At 37.4% G+C, this 13,961-nt stretch overlaps 1 protein-coding gene and 1 pseudogene across 3 annotated transcripts in view; one reads left to right on the top strand and one right to left on the bottom strand.

The window, feature by feature from the left end:
* SLC9B2 (solute carrier family 9 member B2) overlaps nt 1-13,961 on the bottom strand; it is a 40,133-nt gene that overhangs the window by 9,882 nt on the left and 16,290 nt on the right. For all 3 annotated transcript variants that reach the window (XM_053558611.1, XM_053558531.1, XM_053558658.1), the window contains exons 5-9: nt 9,858-10,000; nt 8,861-8,988; nt 7,320-7,495; nt 4,625-4,731; nt 2,475-2,624 (exon numbers count right to left, since the gene is read on the bottom strand). In XM_053558611.1, coding sequence (XP_053414586.1) covers nt 2,475-2,624; nt 4,625-4,731; nt 7,320-7,495; nt 8,861-8,988; nt 9,858-10,000 — 704 coding nt within the window. The remainder of the gene's footprint in view (nt 1-2,474; nt 2,625-4,624; nt 4,732-7,319; nt 7,496-8,860; nt 8,989-9,857; nt 10,001-13,961) is intronic.
* Nucleotides 6,586-6,750, top strand: LOC128591784 (uncharacterized; annotated as a pseudogene).

Below are 13,961 nucleotides of genomic sequence, written 5' to 3' on the forward strand. Positions count from 1 at the left end.
CAGTTCCTCATGTTGTGGTGACCCCCAACCATAAAATTATTTTCATTGCTACTAGCAATGAAAGGAGTAGCAAAACATTTACTTGTTCCCTTCCCTCTTTTTACCTATGCTAGAATAATATAATAAATTGGTTTTAATTTTTAAAGATTTTTTTAAGCGCTGACAATGGGAAGTATTTAGCTATAAAAGTTTAATTTGAAAAATTTAATACAAACACATTTGAGAACTTTCCTGATGAATAAATTATATAAAACAAAATATTTAAATCATTAAAGCTATTGACTTTAGGTGGTAGAATTACAGATAAATTTTTACTTTCTTTTTCTTTCAGACTTAAAAAAAATCTAAATTTCTATGATAATCCTATTCCACTTTCACATTCAGACATAAACTTCATTTTTTTAATGATCTTTATTAATTTTTTTAATATTGAAAAAAGTTACCATTGAAGTTAGGGAAATTAGTAAAACGCTAATGCAAGGCAAATTTTTGAGATGTCGTATACAGGGTCTCAATGCAACCACTATAAAGTCTCTCTACTAAATGAAAGGGCAGAGGAGAAGATCAGGGTGCTTGAAAGAGCAGGACCATAAGTCAGCACCCCAGGCTAGGAAGACAGCAGTGAGTCCTCAGAGAGAATAAAGGAAGTCAGCATTCCCCTTTGTCCTGAGCTGAGATTAGATAGAAGATCACGGGTGATGAATGATAACGTTGCCTCAAAATGGGCACAATGTAGGGGAGTATGGCACACTTTTTGGGGGTAGGACATAACTACAAGAGGGACTCTACCCAACAAATTCAAATATTGTGATTTGGTTGCTTGTACCCTCACATTAACCAGAAATATAAATAAATAAAATAAACAAATAAATAAAAGTTTTGATGAGAGCAAATGTTTATGAGAGGTAAGTGATGAAATTTCTCTTTTAGCTTTGTTTTTGTTGGATATTAAGTTAAAAAGTAGAATTTAAGATAGCTGCTGCTTTAAAAAAAAAAAAAAGCACACCTGAAATAAGCCTCCTGACAAGGCAGCAAACCTAGATGGCCACCTGGTATCTAGGGCAGAGTTTAAAAGGGATTCTCCCCTTTGCCCCTCAAGACCAATGCATTTCAGACCACTTTCCTTGGCACCCTTCTGGACACAAAGTTCCAGGTAGCTTCTAAAATGAGATGGTTTATAATCATACTTGTCCTAACTTTATAATCACACTCTTACAGAGTGATAGCTTCCTGTTTGATTGCTATTTACCCACAATGAAATTCTGTCTTTGACAAATCCTCACAGAAATTCACTTGAGTATGATTATATATCTAATCTCAAGATATATAACCTTCACATATTTTTCCATATGGTATTATGTTAATTACTTATTTAATCATTTTAATTATTTAAACATAATTATTTTGAACAATTCTCTTTAGTTTTCTTTAAGATTACCCCAAAATGATATACCTAAATTTAGCTTAGGTCACCAACATCTAATTTCTTCATTAGGCAGAATAGCATATAATCCTGTCAAGTTCAAACCCATAAAAATACATCTTGAAATTAAAATAAATAAATGACAAGCAGATAATTTCTATAATATATATTAGGAAAGTGAATATTTTTAATGATATTAAAAATCAATATGAAAAAATCAAAACTAACTTATAAAAATGGGTTTTTGAACAAACTGGCTAGTAATCATACGAAAAGATTAGCCTTACCCATAAAGAAATGTAAATTAGATCAGTAATGAGATACATTCTTCACCTGTCAGATTAGCAAAATGTCTGAAGACTTAAAATAGTTGGATCAGAAAACCGTATCTTCTCACATACCGTTGGTGGAGATATAAATTGGTATTGCCTTTTAAAAGGGCAAATTGATACTGTCAAGAATATAAAGGGACATACTCTCTCTTAGAGCAATCGTATTTCTAGAAATTTATCCCATAAGTAAACTCAAAAGTATACTACCTTTTGTTGATTTTAAGACACATATTTTCACATTATAACATTTCTGAAATTAGGATGTCCGTGATAGTTTAATTGGCAGCATTTTTTTCTTTCTTGGTGGCATATAAAATAATGGTGATTTTTGGAATTTATAGTTTATGAAATATGGTATATGTAAGTATATTTTATTGAAGCACTATTTGTCTTGGCAGAAAACTACAAACAACTTAAATATCTGTTAGTAGGAGACTGGTTAGTTAAAGTATGGTATAGCTATACAATGAATAGTCTGCAGTCATTACCCAGCATAAAGAAGGCATCATGGTAGTGTGACCATGGTATATTTTAAGTAAAGACATCAAGTTACAGATTGATATGTAAGAGGGGGAAGAGGTACATGGGGTGTACATTTGTACATGTATAGAAAATAGTTTTTATAATTAGAAACAGCATTAATTTGATGTTAAGGAAGTATCTGAAAATAATCTGATTAGAAAAGAATCACGAGCAGAAGAATTTAAAATGAAATTCACCTTTTTGCTGGCCCATCCCATGCCTGCGAGGAAAGCCATGACCAGCGTGCACAGTCCTCCTGATCCAGGGAAACCAAAATCCACACTGCTGAACACAGCTAGCACAGAGAACCCCAAAACAAGGAATGCTCTCTTATACACGAGTTTGTCCTATAGGAGGAAAAAAAATGATTAGTTCAATTACTTCAAATAATTGATTTTTTTTTTGAGACAGAGTCTCATTCTGTCACCCTGAGTACAGTGCTGTGGCATCATCATAGCTCACAGCAACCTCAAACTCTTGGGCTCAAGCCATCCTCTTGTCTCAGCTTCCAGAATATCTGGGACTATAGGCACCTGCTACAATGCTTGGCTAATTTTTCTACTTTTAGTAGAGACACAGTCTCACTTAGCTCAGGCTGGTTCTGAATTCTTGAGCTCAGGAAATACACCCATCTTGGCCTCCCAGAGTGCTAGGATTACAGGTGTGAGCCACCACACCCAGTCCAAATAATTGATTTTTAATGATTTCTATATCCAAGGTTTAGAGGAAAATAAAACAGGTTTTGTGTAAAAAGACAAAATAAATGCATGACATAACATTTACTTTCTTTTCCTAAACAAAAGAAGAATTAGTGCATGTGCAAAATAGCCTACTCTTTTAGGAACACTAATCCACTTTCTCTGTAGTTATGAATGAAGAATTTCTACAGGACTTAATATAGTAGCAGAAAAGTACATGAGCTTTGGACTCAGACAGAGGAAGGTTAAAATTATAGCTTTTTTTACGTTATTGCTGTATGTAGTGGCTATGTTACTTAGCCTCTCTAAGCTTTGTTTCCTCATCCCTGGTACTCAATCCTAGTGCTTTTGTGATGGTTAAAGATATCACATCACGTGCCTGTAGCTCAGTGGCTAGGGCTCCAGCCACATACACAGGAGCTGGCAATTTTGAATCCAGCCCGGGGCAACAACAACCAAAAAATAGCCTCCCAGCTACTTGGGAGGCTGAAGCAAGAGAATCGCTTAAGCCCAAGAGTTTGAGGTTGTTGTGAGCTGTGACATCACAGCACTCTACCGAGGGTGACATAGTGAGACTCTGTCTCAAAAAAAAGAGAAGTAAAGATATCACATCAGTATTATTTTCAGGCTCTCAGTTTACTCTTTTTAATTTAATGCTCCCTTGCTTTTTTCTTTCTAAATTTGTGAATACCAAAAAGCTTCAAGAGGGTGACCTTTTTTCCCATTGCTTTTTCCTGTTTAGCACTTTAAATCTCTTGATTATTTTAGAAATGGGTCTTTAAAAGTACTTGACTTGGAGACATGTGAGCTCTGGAGGTACGTTGCCTGAGTTCACTCTCAGTTCTCTGCTTTCTAGCTATAACCTTGTGCAAGTCACTTAATCCTGCCTCAATTTCCTCGTCAGTAAAGTGGTCATATTAGTAGTACTCTCTTAATGGACTACTGTGTGGATTGTACTTGCACAATGCTTCCCGATAGATATTCGGTGATGACAGAAGTATTCAAATTTTAGTGCAGGTGCTGCTGAAGTGAGCATAACAGAAATGTTCTGAATCTGTGCTGTCTGGGGGTATGTTTGTATCTGCTGCAACCACATGTAGCTAGCACCTGTTGTACTGAACAGAGTGGCACTAGAGGATAACTTATATGTATACACATTCATTTATTTGTTTAGAGATGGGGTATTGCTACATTACCCAGGATGGACTCTAACTCCTGGACTCAAGTGATCCTCCTGCCTTAGCCTCCTGAGTAACTGAGATTACAGACACTCACACTGCACCCAGTTAGAATCTAGGGTATAAAGGGGGACCAAAAAAGCCATTATACATCTTGGTTTAGTTGGATATTATGGAAGTTTAAAAAATCTGCATATCATATTACTTTGAAATTGATGGCATTTGATTTGCAGCAAAATGTGAAATGTACAGAATATAAAACAGGAAAATTCCAGGACTGCATTAAAACCTTCTATATGTAGCCAACTTCATGCATCTCATGAATAGCACTGATAAAACAGCAAGCATTTTTAAAATGGGGGACTAATTTCTCAAATATGTCCTTCACACCCAGCTTGGAGAAAACTGTCCTAGAACTTTTTTTACAACGATATTTTAGAGCACTACTTTCTCACGGATTATTTCTTTTACCTGGTCACTGCTTGGAAAGTACTGAATAAAAAATCCAAGAAGAGATCCAACTGCCACACCAATGACCACCTCCAAAAATCCTCTAAGGACATTAAAAACTGTAGAGCCTAAAAAATACACAAGAAGAAAAACTTCAGGTAGTGCTTAAATCTGATAAGTGCACAAGTTTTTGTTTGTCCTAAAACTAGCAACATAAAGCATCTGATTACACAGAAGGAAATTTTTAGACAGTTTCTGCTTTCCACCTTCTTAAATATATGTAATTTAAAATGTCTAATAAAGTGGGCCTATTTTATAAGAAAAGTATGCGTACTATTGGAGACAAATTTTAAAATAGGTATAAGACATGATTTATGCCCTTTTTTGGTACATTTACATCAATAAAAATCTACTTGAAGGGCCTAAGAAAATATGAAAGAAAAAATTCATGATTCATTGCTAATCTATTCTACTATATTATACCATCTATCTATAGGCTAGGGGAATATACACATTTAGTTAAGTTTTAAAATTGCCATTTAAGAACTTGCTTTTCTAATAATAAATGTACATCAATTTTAGAAGCTGTGGTATGTACAGAATAAAACAGTTTAAAAGTCTGGGAATTAAAATAAAGAGTCTTCTTACTGCAATAAATGCAGAAGACTTACTCCTTTTCAAATTGATCATTCCAAAAGAAGATCTGAAATAAATTATTTTTGAAACTGCACTTAGAGTCTTTATTAATGGCAGTACAGGGGTAAGTAGAGCTACATTTTCCCCCACAGCCCACAGAACTTAGGAAACTTAAAAAAAAATTTCTTTTGTTAGCACATTATGTAGAAAATTATAGTAAAATTGCTGCACAAATAAAGCCCTTCTTTGCAGACTGTTCTAAGAAAAAATGTACTAACTAGTTTTTTTGCTTTCTTGTTATTATAGTAATCATTGCTTTTATCTAAAAATATAACCCCCGAAGTATTTTTATTTGGCTAGCATAGTCCTTTGCTAGGTAATGGTATGACTGTCAAAGCATCTAGCTGTGATAGGAGCATTACATTCAGGCTATTATGCAAGTAATTTACCATAAATGTGTAGAAAGTGCTAATGAGCTTCAGTCTCTGGTGCAGTAAGGTTGTTTTTTTTAAAACAAAAAACAAACAAACAAAAAAAAACACACTTCTTGGGACCATCCCCCCAAATTCTAATTCAGTCAGTCTTGCAGGGCTCAGGTCCAGCACCCGTCCTTGGTTGGTGGGGGGTGGGGAGAGAATTTCACAGAGTCAACTAGGAAGGTTCTTCAACCTTTCCCACCCTTCTGATCATGAAAACTCCAACTAGCTGTGGTCTTCCCCTTCCCTTCACCATGATTCTAATGCAAACTCTGCTGCTGTAAAGCGTGGTTCCTAATTCAGACTGTACTGGGTTGCATTCTCACAGGTTCTGGTTTAGCTGGTCTAAGGTAGAACCCAGGTAACAATACTTTCTAAACCCCCCTAGGTAATTCTTGTGTGCAGCTAAGCTTGAGGGCCGTAGTTTTAAAGGTATACACCAGACAGTGGTAAGAATGTAAGTTTGGATAGGTAAAGATAGAGCACAGGTTTGACTTAATAGGTAACAGTGAATCCTCATTGCCTCTGGAACAAGAAAGTAGCATTATGGAAACAATGTTTTGAGAAGAGTAATTTACCAAGGACTGGATAGAAAGCAGACTCTGGGGCAAGGGGAAAGTGTGGGTTTCTAGGAGATTGGCATAAATCACACATGTTCATAAAGTGAGAATATAACCGTAGGGGCTGGAGAGAATGAGAACATATGACTTTCCGAAAAGGTGTGCTCCTACTACAGAATCTGAAGTTAAACTCGGGTGACAATTATACTTTATCAATGCTATGGAGTTGGAAGTTTTATTGCCAATTTTGGACAAAGATTAAGGAATGAACTTAAACTTGACCTGTGCCGAAGGATAATAAATGTATTGAATCACTTCCTGGTCTTTTGGCTAAGATCAAGTGTAATCTGTTCTTACCAGTTTAACAGAGGTGCTGAATAAAAGTGGGAGATAAAAAACACCCTGGGTTCTTCTTTTATGCTGACTTGGAACAAAATACATCTACTTAATACACTAAGTATGAATGGCACCCATTAGAGTCATTGCTGTTATTACCCATAAAATATTAAAGATGACAGAATAGAAACTGTTCCCATCTTTAAAGCATGCTGTTCTTTCCGCTTGGACTGCTCTGTGTCATTTGTGCTCATTGAAAAACCTGCTCATCCTTTAAGTCTCCAGGACTAAACTTACCCAGATCACTCCAAGCAGAAGATGTTCTCCTTCTTTAAACCTTACTTTTATCTCCCTGCCCCCCTTACTGCACTTCCCACATGCTACCTGAGCAGTCTACATCCAGAGGGATGATGAAAGTAAAGAGAAGTAGCTTCTAGTCCTTCTTAGGTACAGAACCCTTGATGTTGTCTCCACTATGGTTTTTTTTTTTTTTTTTTTTTTGCAGTTTTTGGCTGGGGCCGGGTTTGAACCCGCCACCTCTGGTATATGGGGCTGGCACCCTAGTCCTTTGAGCCACAGGTGCTGCCCTGTCTCCCCTATTTTTAATTTGCCTTAATCACTTATCAAGAAGACATGCCACACTTGTAACATTTTAACCTATGTTTGCAGAGCAGGAGAGGACAGCATGTTGTGAGCTGATTAGCTTACCTGTGGAAAAGGCCATGCCCAAGCAGGTATTGAAGCCTGTGATGGCCAGAATGTCATCAAAGCTGCCGGCAGCCATAAGTAAGGTGGGGATGCCCTTTTCAACCCCATAACCTCCTCCCTGCAAAAGGAGCATTGAAGGCACCACAACAGCCGGAGATACGGCACCTAAAACAAAACTACGCAGATAGCACTTTAAACATTTATGGTAATATCTTACTCATTATCATTATTTTTTTGAAATTATAATAAGCTCCTCTATTTTAAATGTTACACCTTTGGATAACTACACTCTTTCAAATAGCAGAGAAGCACCAAACCAGAAACACATATACACCCGAAATTCTATAGAACTGCTGTTTTCAAAGTGTGGTAGGGACAGCCTGCTCTGGAACTACTTAGGTTGCCTAAGAATATATATTTATGCATGGTAAGGAAAACCTAAGGGGGTTAAGCCCCAGGACGCTCCCGTTTGTAAAACACAACATTCATGTTACGAGGTTTGAAAAACGTTGCCCTGGACTTTCTGGATCAGAACCTAGTGATGCGGGGCCTTCTCTCGGGGCTTGTATACAGAATCAGACAACAGATTGGAAGGAGAAGATCCATAATGACAAGGACAGTGACACTGACAATAGCAGCAGTTGTAACAGTGGAAACATTTCATAGTGCTTCCCGTGTACCAAACCCCATTTTGAGCACTTTACATGCTTTAATTAAGATGATCTTTACAACTTTATGAGACAGATACAATCTACCTTCATTTTATAAATGAGGAAATTGAGGCATAGACAGATTAAATAATTCGTCAAAGATTGCACACTGGAAAATTAGAGCTGGGATTTGATTTCAGGCAGCAGTGCTCCAGACTCTTAACCATGAGAAGTAAGAATTTTTCTTTTTCTTCCTTTTTTTTTTTTTTTTAAGAGATGAAGTCTTGTTATGTTGCATAGGCTGAAGTGTAGTGGCTGTTCACAGGCATGATCATGACTCACTACGGCCTTGAACTCCTACCTAAGGGATCCTCCTGCCTCAGCCTCCTAAGTAGCTGGGACTACAGTCCTGCCCTACTGTGTCTCCTGAGAAGTAAGAATTTCATGCTTCTTGCCTACTTATTAGCACTAAATTCTTACTAAGTCTTGTACTTATTTACTTCTCATGTCTCTTGACCATTGGAAGTGAAAAACTGAGTGGAAGAAAGAGGCATCAAAATCACTGACTCACAGTAATCTGGTTACAAGAAGCAAACAAAGATAGCTGTTGATACAACTGCTATGCTGATTATCAGGCACCTCCCTGACAGGCATGGAATCAGGGGCAGGCAAAAGACCATAATTTTTCTAATTTGAATAGAAGGTGCTAACTTTTGCAGTTAGGACCAATAAAGTCACAGACTTCTGAAGTTTGAATACTTAGATTATGCTGGAATATCTACGTTGCACTGTCTGGTTTCCTTAAGAAAATTCTATTATGCGTTCTCTTGGAATCAGTGAAAGTCCTAAACGTCTCAGCATATTTTTATGTAATAAAGAAACAGCCATTACCCTAGTATAAACCCCCACTGCCACGGTAAGCCCATTAGGAAATGGGCAAGAAGAGCAGCCACACACGCCTCCACGACACAGGGACCCATGGACAGCCTGACACACACACCTTTCAATTTCTTCAGGGCCTGCAACATAAAAACAGACAGAATAACCTAGCCCTCTGAAGACTCGTGGGAAAGACCACCTTCCTTGCTTTCCTGTTAGTATCCAGACCACGTCTGGGTCATCCAAGTAATGAAAATGTTTATTTATCAAACGTTTCAGCATTCCAAGTACTTTAGAGACAGCTTATTTAGTCCTCATACCAACCCTATGAGATAGGTAACATTATTATCCCCATTTTTAGATGTCTGCATCTGAAAAGGCACAGGTTAAAGTCATTTGCCCAAGGTAATCAAACTGGTGAGTGGTGGGGCCGGGTCTGAACCCAGACAGGCTGCTTCCAGAGTCTGTGCTCATAATCTCCACACTAGCTGATATAATCGTCTCAGTATTTATTAGTTTATAATTAGTGAAAGAACCTCGTCCCCCAAGAAAATTCATTCCTGTATTAAGAAACATATATGCAAAAAAATTTTAAAAATCATATTTGAGACTCCTTCTAAATACTGAACTATTTCTTGAGCCAGTATAGTTAGCCATAAACACTTGTAAGGGACTTGGTACACCAAAAATATATTGTTTTCTTCTTTGCAGCTGTTATTCACTAAACATAGACTATCTCTGTCAGAGAAAAGGGGGGGCCTTTGTTCTCCATACTGTCACCACAGACTCCACCTTTCTCCAGGATAAAGTACAGAAACATCTTTTGAGTTCTTGAGAAGCCCCAGGTTCTATATGCAAAACAATCCTTCATGAAATAAAGTTTATTTTCTTCTGGAGAACATCATGCAAAGTATCCACATTCATTTCCTAAATCTAAAGCAATCCTAAATCTTTGGAATACTGAAGGAACACAATTCCTGTTCAATAATTAGAAACTTACACTTCATACCTTTGAATCTAGACCAAGGCCAGCGCGAACCAGTATGATAGACAAGGCTATGCTTCTCAAAGAGGAAGACCACTTATGCTTGATCTGTACATTATCACTGATGATTGGGATATTTCTGATGAGAAACCCAGCAAGCAGCATGCCTTGAATGGAGAAATCAAATAAGTCTAGTTAGTTTTTAAATATAGAAAATATTTTTCAGCACTGTAGATATGAAAGAGACTATTAGATAATCCCAGGTACCACTTCTTTTATGCTTCGTCCTTAGATGGAATTAAGGTGACCTTTGAATTTAAAAAACAAAAATAATACAATAAATTAGAGGAGTTAAGAAAAGACTTTAATGAACAGATGGGGAGGGGGGGAGGAGGGGGAAAGGAGGAGGGAAGGAAATTGCTTCCATTGTGACCTAATGGCCACAATGTAGGGGTATACAGAACACGCCCTGGGTGAAGGACTGAACTACAACTTGGACTTTACCTAATCATTAGTACCCTCCTATTGATCTGAAATTTATAAAACTGAGCAAGTGAAAAGACAGCTTAGAATATTAAATTAATATTCCCCAAATAGCTGAGCCTAAATGGGAGAAATAAGGTGTAGCATTTGGATGGAAAGTATGACCAATTCTAAATATATCCCTTTGTATATAAACAAAAATAGGTGCTGAAATTATTTGCTATGTCAGATTACCTCAAGTACCCATAAAACTTCTATGGGTTGTATTTTACTTTCTGATTGGATAATTTAATAACAAACACATATCCTAATTGCAAAGGCTTCAGAAGTAAGTTGTGATGAAATAGATATTTCCTTGTCATGTCAGCTGGTGACTCTTCTTTCATTCAGTCATCCAACATTTACAGAATGCCTTCAGTAGTGTAGACAAGGGGGTAGGAACCAGATATAATAACAGACAAGGACCACAACTATATCTCAACAAGCTTTCAGCCTCTGGGGGAACAAAACAAACTGACAATCCCAATCTTAGAAACGCATGAGGGAGAGTTATAGGTGTAGGAGACTAAGCACCAGGCTTATAGAAGCTGCCACCGGTTCTTGAGGAAGGGGCTGGGAGCAGGACAATCTCCCAGCCGGCATGGAGATATTTTGCTGCCCAGAGACAAACCCTCAAGCAACTGCCTGTGCTAATGAGATAATATCGGTGGCTCCTTAGCAAGCAGGTGTTGTACTTTGGACATCTGTGTGGCAATAGGGTGGGAGTGGAGCTCATGGAGAAAAAGCACATAGCGCTCATTAAGCGCATAGCTCCAGTATGTGGGGCCCTCACACCTGTTGTACAATGATTCAATAAAAGACCACGGCAGAGGTTACTTGGGGCTCTCCCTGCACCTATGGGAAGCCCACCTTTTGCAGGCCTGTACCTTCAATCTGTGTCCCAGCTGTTTTTATTTGCACAGTGATGTGGTGCCACAGCGGGCACCAATAATAGGAGCTGAGACAGGAAGGGTGAGTAAGTGGGGTCCGGGGAAGGGAATGAAGAAGGGGATGATGGAGTTGAGAAGTTTCTAGAAGAGATGGTTCATTCAAAGGTGTAAGAAAACGTTACACATTCTGGAAATTGCAGGTGGTTGAGTGCAACTGAGGAAGTTGAGTAGTTGGTGAAGGAATTCCGCCTTCATTAATAAGAGGTGAATGATGTGTTAACCAGTTTGATATAAACATTCCAAATTAAGTATAAAATCAGTACATTGTACCCCATAAATGTAGTAATGTACACATTCATGATCTAATAATAATAAAAAAAAATACCACATGCCCATACAAAGGGAAAGATTTCCGCTAGAGACTGCGAGGCTTCTACCCTCCAGGCTTCTCAGCCACATCCTCATAGCACCACACCCCAAAAGACTAAATATACTAAAGTCAGCATGTTTTATGATGCAAGATATGAAAACAGAGGCAAACTCCAAGTAGAGCTTTTTGTGACTTGCTCCTGGCACCCTAGCTGTGAAAACACCATTTGCAGGCATCTCTCATCACTGCCATTTAATCTAGAAGAGTCTCTAAGCTCTGAGTTCTGTAGTGATGGTCTTTCTAGAATGTTTATTGGACAGCAGTATGAACATGCCTGTTCGTAGGAGAAATAATGTTAAGAGTAATAAATGCACCTGGTAAAATGGAAACATTGCTCCCAGATGTACATGCTGCACCCCGACTGCAACTTTCCATTTCATTGCCCTTCCAGAAAGTTCCTGTACCTATCCAAGCGTGCTTCTGTGTATATGTATAAGTGCTCTTTTATGCACACAGATAGGAGTACACTCATGCAATACTGTATAGCTTGCTATTCTCCCTTTACTAATATAATACATGCATAAAAGCATATAGCTATTTACTTTTTCTCTTTTAATAGCTTAGTAGTATCTTACCATATGAATAAATTTTTCAGATTCTTCATTATAAACAGTACCGAAATGAGCACATTTCATACACCAAGTATTTATTAAGTACCTATTACATGCCAGCCTCATATGAGAGCCTCGTAATACAAAGGTAAGTTAGACCCACATGGTCCTTGTCCTTATGAAGCTTATATATAATATTTGTTGGTATGTAAAAGTATATCCATATGATAATTCTTAGCAGTGGAAGTGTTAAGCCTCAGGGTACAGGTGTATATAATATTTATACATAAGTTATCAGCCCCCAAATGCTGCAGAATGTAATGCTGATATCCTGTTAACATGGCCATCGGTTTACTGAAATTTAAAATGTAGATCTAAACTAGTCCTAATCTTTTTCTTTTTTTGAGGCAGAATCTCACTGTTGCCCCAGGCTAGAGTGCCGTGGTGTCAGCCTAACTCACATCAACCCCAGACTCCTGGGTTCAGGGGATTCTCTTCTGTGGTCGTCTACTATATAATAAAGTTTGAGAAGGCACTAATTTAGATGCAAATGTCAGAAAAAAACTGTAAAAGGCTAGATAATTAATACTTTAGGATTTGTGGGCCATGTGGTCTCTATTATAACTTTTCAACTCTGCTGGTATAGAGTGAAGAAGCTATAAGCAATATGTAAACGGATAAACCTGGGTGTGTTCCACTTAATACGTTATTTATGAAAAGAAGTGCCAACCCCTTATCATAGTGCACAGGTATATTTAGAAATAACTCGTTTTAACAATAATTCAATTAATAACTTAAGAGAACAAAAAGCATACATGAGAAATAACATGAATACCTTTAGTTTTACCCAAAATTAAAAATATATTGAGATGCAGTACACAAGAAGTTGTAAGTATTTCTACTTCTTTTTATGTTTAGCTTTAAATGCTGACCACATATCTAAAAGCAAATAGTTTCGGTCTATGTTAACCAATCCTGACTGTTGTCACCAATATAGCCAACAGAAAAAAAAAATTGTCTGGGAAATGTGTGTAAAATATACATGCCTGGGTAAAAAGTAGGTGGTTTTTGAATAAAACCAAGTGATTAATAAATCTGTTAGAAATGGACACAAAATGCCGCTACTCGGGAGGCTGAGGCAAGAGAATCGCGTAAGCCCAAGAGTTAGAGGTTGTTGTGAGCCGTGTGACGCCACGGCACTCTACCCAAGGGCGGTACAGTGAGACTCTGTCTCTACAAAAAAAAAAAAAAAAAAAGAATAAAAAAAAAAAAAGAAATGGACACAAAATGCCTTGTGGTGAGTTAAAATTTTGTAATAGGGAATTTTTTAAAGAAGCATTAAGGGTGTAATGCCTGTGTGTCTTGTTCGGGCAGTTCTCATCGCCTCTGGAAGAATATTTTTGGCTGAGTCTTTAATAACCATGATCATATATTTTAAATATACTCAATAGTGTGCTGGTAAATGCTAAACAAGTGGCTCTTCAAAAAAGCACACATTTTATATATGTCCATGTTTATTGTAAATTCTACTGATATAAAGAATGGGCAGTGGTCTGTAGGTTAAGAGTTATACAAACAAACAACAATCTTCACTGGACAATCTACTTAGTTAATTGATTCTCACAGAACGCTTTCACTGCTTGTTTGCCAAACTTCTGTGTCCATAACCAGTTATGGTTGCAGCTCTCCCAAAATTTGACACAATCAGACTACAAATAAGTGGTTGACTATTATC

The sequence above is a fragment of the Nycticebus coucang genome, chromosome 1, assembly GCF_027406575.1.
Source record: "Nycticebus coucang isolate mNycCou1 chromosome 1, mNycCou1.pri, whole genome shotgun sequence".
NCBI classification, from domain to species: domain Eukaryota; kingdom Metazoa; phylum Chordata; class Mammalia; order Primates; family Lorisidae; genus Nycticebus; species Nycticebus coucang.